Here is a 20522-nt window from a genome sequence, read left to right on the forward strand (position 1 = left end):
GAGGAGGAGGAATTCCAGCTAGTACAGGTCAGAGAACTTTAAAAGGTCCCCTTAAAAGAAAGGACTGACTCCGTACAATTTTCTCTGCTTCTTGAAGTGTGAGTCTTACTACAGAGTTCCTTCTCCCAGATAGAGTATTGCTTTTCTGCATCTTTAAAACTTCATGAAAGAAAACCTATGGGGTGAGGGGGTGCCTCTGCTCCACGTTGCCACATAGGTATTGATGCCCAGTGCACAGCAAATCTCCACTCAATTTAGAGTGGATCTTTTGGATGGATGGGGCCTAGGGCTTGGTATACCCCTGCCTCAAAACTCAATAGCTTTCAAGCCTCCTCATGAGCAGGAGTCCAGTCCCATTTAGCTGATGTAACCAATGTGTCCAGCAGCAGCCGTTGTAATTCTCAGAAGCAGCACACTACCCCACTTCTGCAGACCATGTCCTGTCTCTGTTGTTCATAGCTGCTGGCATGGTTGTTTGAGTCAAAAGTGGTTACCAAATTTCCCCTCAGTCTCTCACAACACCTTACAGACTCTGAGAAAAAAAACAAACTTTGTGTCCATGAGACGTGGACACTTTATAAAGGGCTACCCTAGCACATTACCTAAATTCTTTTCACAATATCGAAATATGATGTGTGCCAAAATTTTATCAGAATACACAAATACCCCTGTATTTTCTGTAATGAAGATACTTATTATTACTTCATCATGTCATTCTTTCTTATTTCCTGGTCTTTCTTTCTAGGTCCCATGAAGGTCTTTTTTGCTCCTGCATATTGTGCACCATGGGAAATATTAAAAAAGAATGTCTCTCCAAAGTCTTTGAGTATGAAAATAATACAGGTGGGAAGAAAAACAGCCTTTCCGAGTGTGGAGCAGATTTATTTATTTTTGAATTCAGAAAGGCACTGAGTGGGTGCTGACCCAGTGAGTACAGCAACTGACCCCTGACTGGGGGACTTGCTCATTGCTGACCTGGGACAAAAACCTCGCTTCAAGGCCCATGCCAGGGATGGCATAAGTCATACTGGGACTGTGCCAGGAGGGGTGCAGAACCAAACTTTTTCCTGTGAGATGCTCAGGAAGTTGACTTAAGTGTGTGTGTGTGTGTGTGTGTTTGTGTGTGTGTGTGTGTGTGTATGGGTGTATATATGTATATATTTGTGTGAAATTAGGCTGCATCAAATACAGATGAAGCAGGTCTGAAATCAGCTGTGGGCTTGTGTTGACAATGCAGTCTTGGAAGTTTAAAAGCTTACGCCCCATTTTAAAAAATTACTCAAGAAGAGTGTTTTAAAAGTAATGAGACCACTGCAATAGGAAAAGGGTGCTTTCTGAAGCACTCAGACATGTTAGTTAGCTCACGCCAATGGAAGTCACTAGGAACCGGACTCAGCTTGCTTTGCAGTACCAGTAGGTGACTGTCCATGTATTTCCCCCACAAAAAAGAACAGAACTAACTCTGACATGTCAGAATAGTGGTCCACTTCAGCCACTGACTGTTGCATTAGTAATATGGATAATTTATGTGTTACCACAGTAATGATCATACCAGTGTGGTATGAAACATGTAAAAACTTATGTAATAATGCTAAAAATTCTGCAAAAATAAAAAATAAACCCTCCAAACAAAACATCTGAAAAATCTAGAAAGGAAAATGTTTTAAAATTGCCATCTTTTGGAATATTTTATTAAGCAAAAATTCTGAAATAAGATACTTTGCTTCATAAAAAAATATGCATATTTTATATGCACAACAAATAACTTTTTATTTTTACTTGATCCAAAAGCAAATTTCAGATTGCTGAAAATTTGCCAGAAAAGGGAAAATCTAGATCCATTTAACACTGCCTGTCCCAGTTTGCCTCATTGAGTCACTGCTGGGCATGTTGAGCTCAGTACCAAGAGCTGAGTGACTGCAGGGACATGCACGATTGGCTTTGGCAGCCCCAGCCAGCTGCAAGGCAGCAAAGCCCCCATGTGAAGCAGCATGTAGCTATGCACGCTGTGAAGCTGCTTACCCAGGAGGAGCATGGGGCCTCGTCTGGGGAGGTGCTGAGTAACCCCATAGGTGCTGAGCCCTCTTTTCCCAGCTTGAGTTCAGTCCTAGGAGATGCCCAGCACCGTGGTGGGCTTGGCAGGCTCAGGAGCACACCAGTGGTATTGCACTTTTGGGGATGAAGCGTGCACCTTCCTCCCAGGTTCAGTGGCAGAGCAGAAGCTCACTCAATCTTTTTCTTGCCCATTACAGGGCAGTTCATGTGTCCAAAGGATGTTGCAGAACAGAGGGGCCTATTGCTGAGCAAGGTGGGGAATCCTCTTTGATTTCTCTATCCCTCACATATTTGTGCTCTTGCCATCCAAAATAAGGCCAGAAATGAGCTGTCCAGCACATCTGCCTTTTGGTGTTGTCTGAGCAGCTCTCCAGTTCCTCTGGCACGGAGCATGGGTACATCTCCCACTCTACCATGTCAGAGAGAGCACAACCCATAGGAAGGGAAAGGTATGGCATGAGGAGGCTTTGCAGTAGGTGAAAGCAGAAAGTCTCCTTCCTCCGCTTCAGATAGTCTTGTGGCCCAATGAATAAAACACCATTTTTTTTCCCTAAATTAATAAGTTACATCTTTAATAACAAGCCATTCTGCTCTGAGTGCTGCACTTCTGTGAACAACACATGTGGAACTGACTTCTTTGTGGATGGAAGTAAACAAATTGACTTCTATTTTAATTCAAACTAATAATTTTTTAAAGTCCATATTCTTTACAGTAATATTAATTAAGCTCTTCTATTATACTTGGTGCAAGGAGAAAACTAGTATTCACATTCAAAGCAATGATAAGTTACCATTTTAATGATTCCTTATGTTGTGAGTAATTTATAAATCACTCGGTATCTTCCCAGCAAAGCTTGCCTTCTGTTTTTAAAATGTACCCTTTCGTATCCAACAAAGGGTTTCAGTGCAATAAGAATTAAGGTGTGTCTCTTAGCTTTTACCTGCAAGCAATAATGATGTTGTCAAGCGTTTCAGGTGAGACCAGCCCAGGATTTTGGGGTGGGGAAAGACACTCTGTTATACAGCATCTTCAGTGCTTCCCTCAGAGGGAGGCAGAGACACCTTGAAGGGCTGAGTATAAGGACATCTACCGAGTGTCTTTTTAAATAGACACCAGAGGTGGGGGGGGGGAGGGGAAAAGGAACAGGCTTGTAACCATAACTCAGTTGGACTTGTCTCAGAGAAGGCAGATGCCATGGATTGGCTCCCTCACCGGATGGCTACTTTTCTGTTCCTTTTATTGGTAAGTCAGATTTTAAAACAGTATTTGTAAACTCTGTGCTTATGCCAGTTGAATCTTCCTCAGCAGAGCGTTGTATTTTTACAGTGTAAAATAGCCCCCACCAAAAAAATCTTGTGAAACTTAGTATAAAAAACAAAGCTGTGCTTATTTTAAACTGTACTTCTGAAGGTTCTATAACTTAGGTTGTCATTAAAAGCTGATAAATATTTATTTTGATTATGACTTTCTGCAGTCTGTTGATGTTCAATATGTGACTTTTTATGTTTAATGCATGACTTCTCAGGTGAATATTTTCTGTGGCTATTACTTAAGGAGTCACTGTTATTAATAAAAAAGCTTATCATTATAAAAAAACTAATATATTGACTGGATATTATTTGGTTCTGCAAGGGAATATGAAGAGCAAATCCCTTTCTCTAAACTGATTAGCAAGCGTGCTTCAGAGCTGACCAGTTTCTACGGCTACACCTAAGAGAAAAACATGAAATTTGGCGCAGACCTTAACTGACTACAAATCAAGACTTGGCCTATTATTTCACATTACAAGGAATTCTTCTGTGATTCTGTGAATTCCTGTCTTGTAGTGCATTAGTGTCTGAGCTGCCATGTAGTGAGCAACTGAATGCATCATGAAAGTGTTGCTCTTTGGGTTTGTTTTTCCCATTGTAAAAGGAAAGTTGTGGCTATAGTGAAGTGGCATAGTTGCACAATGTGCTCATCAAGGCACAGAAATTACTCAGAAAGGATTTAAAAGAATTATGGAGGCCCTTCTACTCCTGCAATCTGATTTTTGTGTGGGTTATTTTATTCATCTGTGCTGCTCTTCTAAAAGTAGGTAGAGGTTTAAGACCCTGAAGATTGAAGACAGTAGGATTTCTATTATAGTTATGTCCTTCTGCAGTTTTCATTTTACACAATGTATTAGTAAGTGTAAATGTTTGTAAATTTCTTGCTATCGATCCCTCTAGAAATGTTATAGTCGGGAAAAAAGTGTATGTTGTTACAGAATATGAAATCCTAAAACTTACCTGGAAAATAGAATCCATTAATTTTAAGACTACTCTGCAGTCAGTAAAGTAGAACTAAGCAACACAGGGCAGCCGCCAAGCAAACAACGACAAAACCTGGCAAAAGCAAGTTACAGTTCGGATGAGTTTCTGCTTGTTTAATGCACAGCAGAGGTCTCAGAGATTGGCATGTTGCACATCACACTAACAGTTCTGTATTTTCATGTAGCATTAGTGACTATTCATTTTACTCAGTTATCTGGTGATGCATACTCCTGATGTGTCAGAGTTCAAAAAAAATTTGACTGTACTGTAACTAAGATCTGTCCATTCAAAAGAGATTTTACTGCTTTACTTCTCTCAGCAACTCAGGAGCCATTTTCATTCTCTCAGTATATTATCGTTACAATTGCAACTGATGAAGGACACGTGTTGGGTCAGGAAAAGGGAGCAATTGTCAAAAGTGCATTATGTTTAGATGACTATCAAATATTTGAACTTTTATTACCCAGAGGAAACAATTGTTGTTCTTATTATGCATTCTTCTGCCCAGCAGTGTTCATGCTGGCCTGCACAGCTTAATAGCATCTCTCAGTGCTACATAAAAAGCTGACAGACAAACTGTAGATATTAAATTAATTACAAATTATGTATCAAATTTTAGTGTATTCTGAGAAAAGTCTTGGTTTTCAGCTTGATAAATCATTCATGAAAATCACCTGTCTGAATGGTGTGTCTGGTTAGCATGTCGTTAATAACTTGTATCAAATAAAATTTTAGTGCACTACTACACTTTCAAAAAAATAAAACTTACCAGCTCCGAAACGAATAATTTTTTATATGCATTTCACCATTGGTGGGACTGATTCTGCAACCCTTGCTCATGTGACTTCAAAGGTGTTATTCTCATGAGTAAGGGAGTTCTTTTTGTGATACTTGCATAGACACGTTTTATGGAAATAACCTGTTTGATCAGGTATGAGTCTTCTCCTGCCAGCTATCATGTGACAGCTAATAATTTTAAATTCACCACATCTGTTATACACACTTTTGTCTGGCTACATTTTCCCATGTGTTATCTACGCTTCTTTTTTTTTTTTTTTCCAGTTGTTAGGCTACACCTCCTACTCATAACTTGGTTGCAAATAAAAATATTAAGGGGCCAAATTCTCTCCTTGCATATGCCTATGAAACATCTGCCAGGATGTAGCCACGAACCTACAGGGTCTTCTGCCAAAGAAATTTGTTGTAGAAATGCAAACTAAACCAATTCCACATTCAGGAATTATCACCTAAGATAGGGTTCTGAAGTCTGCAGTTTTACATTCCTAAGTAAAAATGGCCCCTAAGCAAACACGCATTTGCAGATAGAGCACTCTAAGCCATATTAGAATTCAGGTTTTATTGAGAAGACTTAGCATGACTAATTTGAAAAACTCAAATTTGAATTATAATGGCACACACCCTGTATTGAAATTACTTTTCTGTTCATTTTTCTAATGATTAAACTTAGTTACTGTATGGAAATTCATTATATCTGTATGACTCAACAGAACAAAAATAATTTCAGTGGAAACTTATCCAAAGTAGTCAGTTCTTCGAATAAGCCTATTTTAAAATAAATAAAATTTTGGAATATATTATTTTAACTTACATAAGTATTGCATGTTTCTGTAGAAATACCAATGGATTCTCCATCCTGGGTGCAATACAAAATACCAGTGTCAGTTGCTAACATAGGAAGCAACAGAAACACCTGACTTCTACAGAATTACAAAACAAAATGCCAGAAAAATCATCCTGAAAAACTTCCCCTTTAAATTGGAAGAAGCACATTGATTAGTGACCTACAAAATTGAAAAGTATAGAAAAAAACACATTAATGTTTTGATTTAAAAGTGATCAAACAGCTTCTTTTTAAAATATGAGGTTTTATCTTACATTTCAGCTCCACTTCTCATTATTTCATATGCACTGGTTTATCATTTTTAAAGAGATGCAGAATGAATAAAGGGAAGAGTTTGTTATTTCAACCCTTACTCGTCAGAGCTTTGGCTGAGTAAGAAAGACGTAAAAGTCACAAAGTGCTGACACAACCAGAGCTACCATGGCACCCTGATGACTAATATAAAATCTGTGAGTTCTCAGCACTCCTCCCATCCAGGCCAATAACAATACCGCTGTTGACTTCAAAGACAGAGAAGCAGATCCAATATGAATAATGCTGGGAAGATGTTAAAGGCGTGTTCAGTCATTTAGATTTGAGTAGGTGGAAGAGGGAGGATTCCATAATTGCGTATAATATTGCTTGGCAGTCAGTTAATGATTAGTTAATTCTTGTTTGTAAATTGCTTTAAAGGTGCAAAGAACCATACACATCCTATGGGCCTAATTCTGTTTCCAGTTACACCAGAATAAATCCAGAATAACTCCAGTGTGACTCTATGGCATCATTTTGGACACAAGGTTCAGGCTCTGTATCATTACAATAAAAGACAAGCTTTCAGATAGACCACTGTGCAAATGACAGTCACCATAAACATGTTTCCTGCCTGCACCTCTCCCAACCCAAACCAGAAACAGCTTGTGCCATGAGCCCCTAGCTTCTCTGCAGAGTTTCCAATTTATTCAGTCTCTCAGAGACTAAAAGGACAGCCAATCTTTATATTATTCTGATCAGCTTTCCTACCCCAAGGTCCTCAGGGTGCATCCCACACATTCCCATGGCTCCTATTTAATTATTGTTAATCACTGGATCTATGGAAAGTATTGTACTCAGACACTAGTTTAGGGAAATTTGTTCACTACCTAGAAGTATGCTGGACTTAGCTGCTAGGAGATAGTACTTCTCTGCTGGAAGTAGCACTACAAAAAAAGGGGTTTCCATCACAGAGAGATATTAGAAATAGACAACTGGGTTGGGGGTAGCCTTCTCACTGCTGGTGATAGTGGAGAACCAGCAAACATTAGTTGTGGAGGCAGAGGAACCTCCATCCCTGGCTCAAGTTGGCTAGATGTCACTGCAGAATTGTTGAGGTTTAGCTGGTGAACTAAACGACTTTGTCTGGCATCTGCCTGCCCTCTCTTCTATAATATATATGGCAGTAACTGAGGGAGACTTACCAAACACAGATATCAAGTTCATCAGATCAGCCTTTTCAAAAAATATCATAAACTGTACTAAGGACTCTGGATTCAAAACCATCAGAACTTCCTTCAAGATCTTCCATTGGACACATCGCAGAATGGGTTTTTCCTTAGTTAGCACAAGACAAGTGTGGAAAATATGGGGCCTAAATTTACAATCCCCAGTATTACTGAGGAACAAATTCCTGACATTCCCACTATTGGTGCTCAAAAACAAAGAATTAAACTCCAGTTTAAAATGCACATTCTTCACTGCTTGAAAATAGAACTCCTTATAGGCCAAAACAAAGTGTTTTATGAATATTCATGTCCTTAAAGAACAGAATTCCTTACCAGTATAATTCTTATTTCAGAGATACTTGACACAATTTTTCAGTTAGGCTTACTGCCTATGAGAGTGATAAGGCTGGATGTGAGATATTAGCTTCACCTTCACTGTTAAATAACAGAATAGGCCACAGGATGCAGACAGTAGACAAGATTCATTAACATTACACTGGGAGGTGTATACTCGTACTTTTCTGGGTCAAGGCAATTGCTTGCATGCCAGAAGGGATTTCAGCCTAAGGGTGGAAAGGATTTCATTGTACTCACCAAAGAAGGTTCTGCTCTGCTGTGGGATCAACTCATAAGAGAGGTTGAATCAGTGCTATTTCTGGTGGATTTCATCACTCAGATTCTCTGGTGAAGGTGTGATCTGCCCCTTCTACTCTCCCATGTCTCCCCAAGCTCCAAGGGGGATTATAAAAGGACAGGCCTGAGCTCCCACGAGGGTGAAAAAAACCTGCATTTTAAATGGAGCCTGATATTGCCCCTAATCTGAGATGAGTAATGGTTGCGTGTGACTTTGGACCCCATAATGCAGCTAAAGATGTAAATAGTCACCAAGACATAAACTCAGACAAAAACATGTATAAACGCTTTTAGCATTACATGAACATACTGTAATGACTTTCCCACAGAGTACTTTTCTTCACCATTTATGTCAATAGAAACAAGAAAAAAAAAATCCTTACTCCATGAATAGTCCAACAAATTTCATAGAATCATAGAAAGGTTTGGGTTGGAAGGGACCTTAAAGATCACCCAGTTCCAAACCCCCTACCATCAGCAGAGACACCTTCCACAAGACCAGGTTGCTCAAAGCCTCATCCAACCTGGCCTTGAACACTTCCAGGGAGGGGGCATCCACACCTTCCTTGGGCAACCTGTTCCAGTGTCTGACCACCCTCACAGTGAAGAACTTCTTCCTAACATCTAATCTAAACCTACCCTCTTTCAGCTTAAAGCCATTTCCCCCTTGTTCTGTCATTAACTGCCCTTATAAAAGTCCCTCCCCAGGTTTCCTATAGGCCCCTTCGGGTACTGGAAGGCCGCTATAAGATCTCCCCTGAGCCTTCTCTTTTCCAGGCTGAACAGCCCTAACTCTTTCAGCCTGTCCTCATAGGAGGGTATGTTTCAAGGTATATGCACACCAAATAGGCAAATCCAGTCTAAACTGCCTCATTCAGAAGCAGATTAGGACAGCCATCATGTGCTGAGGTCTCGGGGAATACCCTAGGCAAGATCAGATCATTGAAGACATTGCTTTGTAAATGAGAGATGGTGGACCTCTTAGCAGCATATAGGTAAATGGGGAAAAGGGGCAAGAGAGATGAAGGAGGGTGAAGCTGCTGTTCATTAATCTGTTGCACGTAAGAGGTTGTTTTAACATGAAGTAAATGGGAAAAAGTCTGTGCCCATCTTCCAGCCTTGCCAGAACAATGCAACACATCTGAAGTGAAGCAAGTTTCATGAGGTAAAGCCAGAATAGAGAAAAAGATTGTCACAGATTTTATCTAAATATAACTGATATAAAATCCACTAGACAAACATGTCAAACAATTTAAAAAGCTATTGAATAGTACTGGGAAATTATAAGGAAAGTGGAAAATTGATAACACAGCTTTAGCCACATTTGATGAGAAAAGAAACTCCACAACACTTTTTGAGTCACCTGGATATTTTGTTTCTCATAATGATGAATGAAGCAGGCATCCAGTCCTGCAAATCCCATATTCTTCACTCTTTATCATCTGAAGAGACCAAAGGCAGGTCCTAAGCCCCAAAGAGATGCTCTGAAGAGGTACATTCACCAAGTGAACTTCATTTTCACACCTTCTCTAGGAACAAGTTTAATTAAACTGTACTCTCTTTAAATTGTGCTAATCAAGAAATTGAAGATTTTCTATTATTCTAATTTTACTTTTAATTTTAATTTGAAAGTAATTACATACTGCATCTGATCCTGCCACCTCTATTTACTCAAGACATTGGTTGCATAGTTAGACCTCAAATCAAAGCCCACTGCACTCCAGGGAAATCTGCCTGATGACTGCAGTTGGCTTTCCATCTTATATTGAATCTCTTCAACCTCAGAGGGAAGTTTCAAGAAGATGTTTTTGTTCTTTTTGGTTAAACTACATAGTCGAGTACTCCATGTCTACTGTGGAATTTCTAAATAAGGAAAAATAAACAATAAATAATTTTTTTTTTTTTTTTTACAATAAATAAATAAATAATCATTTTCTAGTTTCCTAGACTTACCTTTTAATAACAACACTTGCAACCACTTCTCTCTCCAGCTGGGGTGCTACAACCTAAAAATCTGTGTGAAAGCTGTATTTTGATGTAGGTATAACTCTAAATTTGTTATGGCACATTCATTCAAACTCAAAGTGCTGCCTTGAAAGACAGATTTCATTTTGAATGTATTAAAGGTCAGCAAATTCAAGTGATGGATACAGAAAAAAATGAATTGCACAAAGTCATTTATGGAAATCCTGTAGTTACTGCCTAGATAGGCTATTGCAATAGACTTGAGAAAAAGTACTGCTTCAGTCCTGCAGTATAGCAATGTATGGCAGCTGGGTTTTGCTTAGTGCATCTTGCCCTGCATTTTTATATGCCAATTTTTTTCTTGTTCTTGCAGGTACTCTTGGATTTCAGCACAGGATTTCATGTAGAGGTAATACACAGGTCTTTCGAAACTGATTTTCTGATCAAATGAAATGTAACCAACACAATGAAATGAAAAATAGTGAACAAAGATATTTCTGAACTTGAAGACTGAAAATCTATTTAAATATTAAACAGTTGCAGGTAATAACCTGCTCACCCTCTCAAGGAAAGTTCTCCTGAACCTAAATTAATATTTCATACATGGGAATAATTTTAAAGTAAACATGTACAGTCTTATAGTTTGGGACTTGCAGACATTTAAAAAGGGACATGATCTATAAAAATCCCTTTTCTCCTTATTGTTAGAAATTCTAAATATCTGTATTTAAAGTGTATTTAAAATGGATTGAGGTTACTGGTCATATGATACTGGAACTCTCTGTCAAAGGTAAAAGAATGGAATGAAAATGGAACAGCAAGATGGAAAACCTTCAGAAGACAAAAACGTGAATGGATTAAATTTGCTGCAGCTTGTAGAGAAGGAGAAGATAATTCTAAGAGGAATCCCATTGCCAAAGTAAGTAGAAAGAAAAACAAGAGTTCACTGACAAGGAAGATTTTCTAAAGACAGGCTGATAAATGCAGAGAGATTTAAAAGTATATTTGTTTAGAGTAGTCAAAGCAAGAAATGTAGAATAAAAGAAAGATGATGCAATATTTCCAGCTCTGCTGAGACAGTCTCATAAGGTGAACCCACACAGCTGCTGAGGACTGACCAAAGGCTTCCTAGAACATTGCCATCAGTCTGCTTCCTAGACAGCTCCAACTATAGTTTCTTTGTGCACAGCATCTGTGTACTAGACCGTGATATTTTTCATTTCTCTCTCACCCTGAGAAACTCCTGAACAGAAGTTTGAGCATAGTGCATGACTTCTGTGGGCAACAGAGCAAAGAAGATGTTTTCCTATCCTCTCACCATGACCATACCCTTACTGAGGTTGAGCCACAGTGTGATACTCTTGGAAGTTTCTCTCTCCACTTCCCTGTCAGAAGATTTAAGAGAAATATAAATCCTGTCCAGCACTTATGGGGAGATGGATCTCTAGGCTAACTGTTTTGTAGAAGAGCCTTCCATTCATTCTGTCAATTGAACTTTGCGATAAGTAGTTGAGAAACTGAAATTATATAGAATTTTTTACATGCACTAATAATAGGAAGAAAAGCCCTGCAGGTTTCCTCAGTAAACTGGCATAAATTATTATTATTATCTATTATTGTAGATCCGATCAGATTGTGAAGAAAACTATCCGATCACATACAGCATCTCTGGAGTTGGAATTGATCGTGCTCCCTATGGAATATTTGTTGTTAACCCAAGAACAGGAGAAATTAATATAACATCAATAGTGGATAGGGAAGTAACCCCAGTATTTGTTGTAAGTACTTCCCTTTTTCTTTTACCTTTATAATGATGGATCCAGGGTGGGACAAGGAGAGAAGAAGGAAACAAATTCATTTGTTTCAGATTGTTACTTTGCTTATTTCACTTTTGGTTTTAAAATAAGTAATCTCTTTATCTAGATACGTTGCTTTGCTAAACACTCAGTGACGGGTGTAGATCTGGAAACACCTCTTGAACTTCGAGTCAGAGTTCTGGATATAAATGATAACCCTCCTATATTTGCACAAACTGTATTTACAGGATCTGTTGAAGAAAACAGTATGGATAGTAAGTAAATATGTTATGCCTATTCTAGTACAGTTAGTGAAGCTTCCAGAATACATTTACTATAAAGCTGGGGTGCTCACTCTAATTTTTCTTAGGCAATGACATATATTGGCCAGGGCTACTGCAGAAGAAGGAGTGGCAGATGCTTCTCCAAGTGCTATTTGAGCCGGGGTCTGAGCTCATTACCTAAAATTAAGCAGTGATGATTCCTTCCCCCTTTCCTCCCACACACGAACGCTGAACATTCCAGTTTCTGACCATATCATCATGCAAATTCCTTCAGATGTGAAAATTTAAAATAAATCAGTTCATTCCTTCTCATTAAAAAAAAATAACATTACACCTACACTTATTTCCTTTGAGGGTATATAAAATATGTTTTTTCTAATTTTTTCTATGTTAAATATTTGTATTTGTAGCCTGAGTTTTGCAGTTGCAGTAGAATATTACTAAATAAACCCTTACTTAAACCACTCAAATGGTTCTTTTTACCAAAAGTACAGCAATCAACATTAGACATGCAAACAGCACTGAGGCAATGGTGCCCAGCGTTCATTTTCTACTTTATAGAAATTCTCATTTATAACTCTGGAGATTTCTTACATCAGTATCTACAACCTCAGCACTTACTGGTTTTACATAGCCCCTATGGTGACTTAAAGAAGTTCAGTGAAAATCTGCATCATTCCATCTGACCTTAATTTTTAATGCATTTTAAAGTCATTAGCATTCTGTCAGAATCGGTACTACAAAATTAAACTTTTGTTTTTCTGGGTAAATATCAATGAACAGATAGCATTCTTTCATTTTTATACACCAAGATTTAGCATTATCTTGATGAGTTGTTTGCAGGAACAAAAAAAGATTTTCTGATTTTTAAAAAAATATTTTTTTTTTTATTTTTAGATACACTGGTGATGAAAATAATTGCATCAGATGCAGATGAACCTAATCACTTGAACTCTAAAATTGCCTTCAAGATAGAGAGTCAGGAACCTTCAGGTCCACCCATGTTCATTATGAATAAGTATACTGGAGAACTCCATCTTGCAAATTATCTTGACAGAGAGGTAACACTTCCCTTTTCAAAGTCAAATAACATTATGTTGTGGTGTATATGTGTTCGGGGGGGGCAGGGGGCAGGAAGAGAAAGGTTGTTGCTTTTACAAAAACTAAGGGAGAAATGCATTTTTTCTATGCATTACAATAAAATGTCTAAGGCAAATTCCTGCATTAGGAAACAGTAGCAAGACATGAGTATTTTAACATCTAAGATGTACAGGTGGTCCTTCTAACATGATCTTTTCTCTCTCTGTGACAGCAACATAGTAGCTACACTCTTGTTGTGAAGGCGTCAGACCGGGATGGAGCTCCAGATGGAATATCATCCCTTTGTAGCTGTAACGTTAAAGTTATTGATGTCAATGACAACTTCCCAACTCTTGCTCAAAGCTCTGTAAGTTTTTAATACCAAAAGCACCATTACTATTTTAAAACCCTGTTCAAAAACCCAGTTGATAACAGAGCCCTTACTAACCCATAGAGCGCTTTCACATTTGAATGCTCCCCTGGGTTAACAGGGTTGTTTCCTCGAAGCATGCTCAAAATCCAATCCGTCACTTGCACGCAACTCTGATAACATACACATAGGTTATTTTTGTGTTCAGAGAAGTCAAACCTGACACCGAATTCTCTGTATTCAGAGAAATCCAGTCATTCAGTTGTCCAGACCCATGCAATATGCCCAGATTATGTAGATTAACCCAATCTTTGTATGATCTCTTCATACAGAAAGAACAAATCCATTTCCTTTAAGCTGCCTCTGCAGGCACTTGAGGTGATACAGCTCTTCAGATCTGCAACTAGAATCGCAATTTACGCAGAACACAATTTTTATTAAATTGGTATGGACTGTGGCCAGGACATAGTTCAAAAGAATCTTTGCAGTCAGTCCTGTCTTCCTCACATTATAAAATTTAATGTTTGCTAATAGGTATTCATCTGTCATTACAGTTTTCAGCAAGTATTTCAGAAAATTCACTCAGTTCAGAACTGCTGCGAATACAAGCTCTGGATGCTGATGAAGAGTTTACAGACAATTGGTTAGCAGAGTTTTTCTTTATATCCGGCAATGAAGATAACTGGTTTGAAATTGTTACAGATCGAGCTACAAATCAAGGAATCCTTAGAGTAATTAAGGTATGGATAAATATCGTGATTCAGCTGTTGAAATAATAATCTTAAAATAGTTTTAATTAATTGGTAACAAAATTAAATGAGCGGTAAAAACACTGTCACACAGCCATTTAAAATAGAAAATATTTAAATAAAATTAAAGGAACTTTTATTTATTATCCACTTCTCTGTGGTTTATCTTTTAGGAACTGAATTATGAACATCTCCAGACTCACTCACTGACTATTGGTGTCAGGAACGTAGCTGCCTTCCACCACTCTGTTGCACATGACTTCCGAACATCGGGAACACCCATCGTAATAGAAGTAAAAAACGTGATTGAACCGCCAAGATTTAATCCATCTTCAATTGTGTTTTCTGTATCAGAAAGAACAAGAATTAATGATGTTGTGGGAACATACACAGCCATTGATGAGGACACTGGAGCTATTGCAACAAATGTTGTGTAAGCTCTTCTCTGCTTAACTCCCTAGGTGGAATAATTCTGTTAATCGAGATTTCAATGGGATGAGGAATAGGTTTTTTAAAGGCAGCTTTAAAAATTAACTTCAAACATGTTAAAATATTAGCAACAGAATAATAGCAATAGAATAGAATATTCTTCAGCCCATTTTTATCCTATGATTGCTGTTGTTTCCCGACCTACTTTCCTTAGTGTCCTGGTTTTTAGAATGAAACTATCACACTTAGCCTTGTGCACAAGACAAAGAAAATATAGTAGACTGCAAATTAAATAAATCAGAACAGACTTTTTTCTAACCCAACCCAAGAATATTCCTTCTTGAAATGTTTGCTACAAATAGAGAATTTGTTAGCATCTCTAAAAAAGCAAGCAGAATACCTCAATAATAGGCAATGTTATGCAATCAGAAGAGATCACCATGAGCTCATTCTGTAATTTAAAAAAACAAAAACAAAACCAAAACATTTATTTCTGCTGAAATTAATGATAATTAATGTGACCATAATTTGCTTTTTAATACATGTAGAAGTAAATACAATTTACAAAGGTTTCAAAAGTTTTCGTAGAACAGAGAAATATGTTAGCAAATACAAGTGTAGAATGTTATAGGAAGAGCTATAGATTTAACTACTGATATCAACAAGGGTTCTAGTAAAGGTTTACAGGATCCAGAAATATTTTACTTTTAGACTATAATATCACTTTAAGGATGTAATGGACCTCTGCGTATTTACTTTATTCCTAATTACTTTTCTGGTGTAAATCTTTGGAAGTCTACAGGAATTTCACCTGAACAGGGTGAAATGCAATAGGACCTAGCACAGCCTAAAGAAAAATAATCCAAAGTGACAAATATTATTTGCAAAATGAATATGTAATACATATATTCATAACATAATGCTGAGTATGTTTCCTTCACCAAATACAGATATAGTATAGGACGTGATCCAGGCGCCTGGTTCAGAATCAATCAAAACACTGGTGAAATCACACTGAACAAAGTTATTGACTGGGAATCAATCTATGTAACCAATGGGCAGTACAGAGCAGAGGTTCTGGCTATCACCAGAGGTAAGAAAAGAGATTAAGTTTATTGAAACAAAATTCTCTTTGTTCCAGGTTTCCCTCCATGTTTTTTCCTGTTTCTAGTTTTCCCACCTGAACTGCATTATTTATAGTATCAGTTTTCCCTCCTGACCACAAATATCTTCTTTTTACAGGGGTTCCTCGATATACTGCTACTGGCACCATTGTGCTTTCAATACAAGATATCAATGACAATTGCCCAACTATTAATACTGAATTAAGGAAAGTATGTATGCATTCCCCATCAGTGATAATCACAGCAAAGAATAGGGGTGGTGAACCACATGGTTTCCCCTTTACATTCAGCATACATGGTGAACCTCAAACTACATGGATTATCAGATCAATAAATGGTAAATTAACCTACATTTTATAACAGAATAAACCGTAGTAATAAGCTCTTATCTAAGATAAAAGATTAGGATAACCTTTTAACAAGAAATAAAAAGGTTATTAGAATCTAGTCTAATCTCACTTAAATGTGATTTTATGCTCATATGAATCCAAGAAGTTTCTCTGGATTTGCATATATATGTATATATATTTTTAAAATCGTATTAGAACTAGAATCAGAATCATCACATGTGTTTTATCTAGTATCACCTTTCAAAGGAAATTAAAAATGTACTGATAAAAATAGAGCAGCAAAACTGTACTTTACTTGAGTGTAGCTTTGATCAGCACCTCTACTGGTCTAAACCTAATGACCAGTATCAAAGGAGTAATTTGATACCTTTTGACTTCTATATTATCTAAAAAATTCTAAGCATATGACAAAACTCTCAAATTTATTTATTAGAGTATAAAGTTATTAGCTGGCAGAGCTTTACTTTTATGAGAGGCATATGAAAATGGCAAATAAAGATTATAGTTTTTGCAATTTATTGTAAAAATTGTACTTTACGTATTTATAAGAAAAACATTTAGTCAGTGCCCAGTGGAGCTTCCCCAGTTCCCTCCAGTAAGACATGACAAACTAATGGAATAATCAAATCTCATACATTATTAAATGACAGAATTTGCATAACTTTATGCATAGAATACTATATTAAATATTAAAGTTCACAATTACAACTCCTCTTGTTTCCTATTTTTCCTAAACAGATGTAAATGTTTAAACATTATAAAACTATTGAAAAAACTTTTGAAAAAACATGTAAATTCCTTGTGAGAGAAAAAAATATATAAAGCTTGCAATTTTTTACATTCACCATTGTGTGAATAAAAATCAGGAGAAACAGAACTAGACATAAAGAAATGCATTTGCATCTTTTATATTTCTCAGGTTAAAAAGTGATGACTAGACTTACCTGGCTCAGGTTTTCTGAAAGAAAAAATCAGGATAAATAAATACTATAAGTTTCAGCTTTGAATAAGTACTGTAGATGCATAAGTAATTTAAGATCTTAGAATGCGAACACTTTGTCTTCATTCTGTTTTATGAACATTACTCACAAAAATCTTAGATTTGTACAGTATTCAGTATTTATAGTCAATACCTTAATTGAAATATTTTTCTTTTTTCCTTTTTCTCCTCCCCAAGCTTCCTCGGCAGAACTAATGAGTCCTCAAAACATTGACTTTTACATTTATAGGATCTATATCAGTGTAAGAGATAACCAAGGCCGACGCTGCCTTAAACCACATATAATTCCTGTGCAAGCTTGTCAGTGTGATAGTCGTAATTACTGCAGAAGTGGGGCCACAAAAATAATTATTGTCGGTGGTGGAGGCGGTGGCAGTGCTGGCGGTGCTACTGGTGGTGGTGGTGCTGCTGCTGGTGGTGGTGGTGGTGGTGGTGGTTTTGGTGGTGGAGGTGATGTAGGTGGTGGAGGTATGGGTGGAGGAGGCCAGGCAGGTGAGGGAGGAATAGAACAAGAAGGCGGTGGTAATGGTGAGTTTAGACCTGGAGAAGAAGGACCTGAGGACCACACAGACTGGCAGGTTTCCACTGAAGGATACGGTGAAAGCGATGAGGGATTTGCTTCAGCCACTGATGATACTTATTATGGAAGTGGAAATTATGGCAGAAATTTCCAATCTACCACACTTAGCGGTGCTGCCATTGGCCTCATGTTTCTTGGTGGATTAATATTTGTTCGTAAGTATGAAATCAAGAAAATTAAGTTTTTAACTTTCTAAAAAGTGGAATTTTTTAATTCTTCTAAAATAAGGTGACTTTTCTGGTTGGTTGTTAACCTGTTGGCTCCTGTGGGCCATTTGACAGAGAAAAAATTGTCTCTTAAATTATAAGAATTTCTATATATTTTATATTCTACTTATTTATATGCATATTTCATTCAGAAATAACTACTTCCTTCCTAAGACTTAAGGGTTTTTTCCTAAGGTGTTATCCAGTTCTCAGACCATTAGACAGGGTAAAAATGTTTAGTAGAAGATTCAGAGGATTTTGGGCAAGAGCTGTTCCTGTCACTTAGAACTTACACTTTGCATTTCATACTAATGAGCTCCAAGCTGGGTATGAAAAGATGTAAAGAAAAAGCTTCCTTTGAACACAAAGCCAGATTTCCATAGTAGAACAATAAATATAATCATCTTAGATTTTGAACATTTTGGCTATTGCTGCCAAACATTACATCTACTAAAAACAAGTAGCATTTGTCATAACAGGATCAAAACAGATCAGTCTTTCATGTGTCCTAGTATTTTTGAAGAAATATGAGTTTTAGGGATAAAAATGACTCAAGTTGGACTTTATACAGGTTTGGTTTGGGTTTTGAACTTTGACGAGTAGGAATCAACAAACACAAAATTTTGAAGCTGCAAAAGGCTTTTTTGCTTGTAGTTCCTAGGTGGTTAATGTCCCAGGACAGACTGTCTTTCTGCCTTTGGAATTCTCCTCTCCTATTTGGTAGTCTGGAGTAAATATGTCCTTAGTTGTGCAGCGTGAAGTAGCACTTTGTACGCTGCATAGCACTTTTGTCTTTTCTTTTTAGTTCACTTTGATGTTAAACCAAAAGTTTTAGAAGCTCTGCTCAGTCTGGTGTAGGCAACTGTCTCTCTCCACTCCCTCTGCTGTGTTACAAGGTTGCTAACTGAGCCATCTAGCTTAAGGACCTAAAGACAGTCAGAAGTAATAGTGAATTAATAGCCTTTCTGAAATGAGTAGTGATGTCAATGTTGGCATTTAAAGCATTCAGCAATTTCCAGCACTGAGTTCTTGAAACAGCTAAGCATAATATACCACACTGGGAAAACTGACTCACTCTCTGTAATCATTTGTTAAAACTGGGGTTTGGGGTTTGCCTCCATTGTTTCTTCAAATCAAGCATTATGTATACGTGATGTGAAAAATGCAAGTGAAGCCTTAACTGAAGATCACTGCAGCCAGATGGATCTCTCTCCACTGATTCTCATATGTCTGTTATTACTAATGTGTATTTATTTTCAGTTACAATATCTGAAGAGACAAATGTATGTTTATATATCAAGAATGAATACCACTAAATGCTATACATAGGAAACAGGTTCTGTTTGTTTAATTGTCATATGCAACTGATATTCATTCAGCTGAGATAGATCAAAGCCTGTTCCCAGGTCTATAGGCATAAATTTGGAGTAATAACCCCACTCCACCCCCGCTTTGCTCTGTTACAACTAAAGGTACAAATTATTCTGAACTTGTACATACATTTCCAAAAGCAGCTAATAATTCTGAAAGCCAGACTTGCAGGCTGCCTGATTTGAAACATTTTAAAAGACATACTTTCAAAAGTTCTTGAGCATCTGCCCTCTGGGAAAAGCAGCAATTCCTGTGAGGAAGAGATGTCCTAAATCCCTGTTTCCTGTTTCTTTCCTCTTAAGTGATTCCAATTTTGATGTCAATGAGCGACTGTTGTGGCTGTGGACCTGGCGTTGCAGGTGGAGTTGGAACTGGATTTGAACCCGTACCTGAATGCACAGAAGGGGCAATTCATCCATGGGGAATAGAAGGTGCACAGCCTGAAGACAGGGTCAGTACATCCTGTGTTTCTAAAACCCGCAGTAACTCATATTTACAGAAAAGACTCCATTTGACTTGAAGCATGAAATGGATTGATTGTAGCATTGTGTTATCTTCTAATAGAAGCCTAGCATTGTCAACAATTCCCAGACAGATATGAAAGGTGATTCCTAATTAACATTTGCAGATGGAGTTTTTGTGTTTTGTGTTCAGTTAGCTTGGCCCAACAGTTTGGTGTTACTGTTCCTTCAGCTAAAACACAGTAACTAGCAAGCTTTTTCAGTGCAAAGTAGGACAAGCTAACACAAACCATCTTCACTGATCACCTTTTACCTTGATAATGAAAAAACCTTGAGAGTCTTGGTTTGGTTTGATTGGATTTGGTTTGGTTTGGTCTGGTTTGGTTTGGGGTTTTTTTGTTGGGTTTTTTGGGGGGTTTTTTTGTGGAGATAGTAATTAACAGCTATCATTAAAAGTTTAGACTGCTAATTCCTTGATATGATTCACAAAGTCTTAGTCTTCATATGGGAATTTCAAAGTCACAATTCAAGGAGTCAAAATGTTGTTTTCCAGGATGTGTCACACATTCTTGCCCCAACAACAGCTGCAGGAGGTGATTTTGGTGAACCCTCTGGTAAGCAGATCCTAAAATTTCCTATGTCTGCTGTCATAAAGCTGTCTTTCAGAACTTC

At 37.5% G+C, this 20522-nt stretch overlaps 1 protein-coding gene across 1 annotated transcript in view; it reads left to right on the top strand.

The window, feature by feature from the left end:
* The first annotated feature begins 3250 nt into the window (after positions 1 to 3250).
* LOC104532846 (desmoglein-1) overlaps positions 3251 to 20522 on the top strand; it is a 21889-nt gene continuing 4617 nt past the window's right edge. Inside the window, exons 1-14 of the mRNA XM_029087510.1 lie at positions 3251 to 3298; positions 10424 to 10459; positions 10841 to 10969; positions 11673 to 11828; positions 11974 to 12121; positions 13028 to 13191; positions 13443 to 13577; positions 14135 to 14320; positions 14503 to 14762; positions 15709 to 15851; positions 16001 to 16219; positions 17410 to 17967; positions 19692 to 19840; positions 20404 to 20464. Coding sequence (XP_028943343.1) covers positions 3251 to 3298; positions 10424 to 10459; positions 10841 to 10969; positions 11673 to 11828; positions 11974 to 12121; positions 13028 to 13191; positions 13443 to 13577; positions 14135 to 14320; positions 14503 to 14762; positions 15709 to 15851; positions 16001 to 16219; positions 17410 to 17967; positions 19692 to 19840; positions 20404 to 20464 — 2392 coding nt within the window. The remainder of the gene's footprint in view (positions 3299 to 10423; positions 10460 to 10840; positions 10970 to 11672; positions 11829 to 11973; positions 12122 to 13027; positions 13192 to 13442; positions 13578 to 14134; positions 14321 to 14502; positions 14763 to 15708; positions 15852 to 16000; positions 16220 to 17409; positions 17968 to 19691; positions 19841 to 20403; positions 20465 to 20522) is intronic.

This window comes from Antrostomus carolinensis, unplaced genomic scaffold (genome assembly GCF_000700745.2).
Source record: "Antrostomus carolinensis isolate BGI_N321 unplaced genomic scaffold, ASM70074v2 scaffold3041, whole genome shotgun sequence".
NCBI lineage: Eukaryota > Metazoa > Chordata > Aves > Caprimulgiformes > Caprimulgidae > Antrostomus > Antrostomus carolinensis.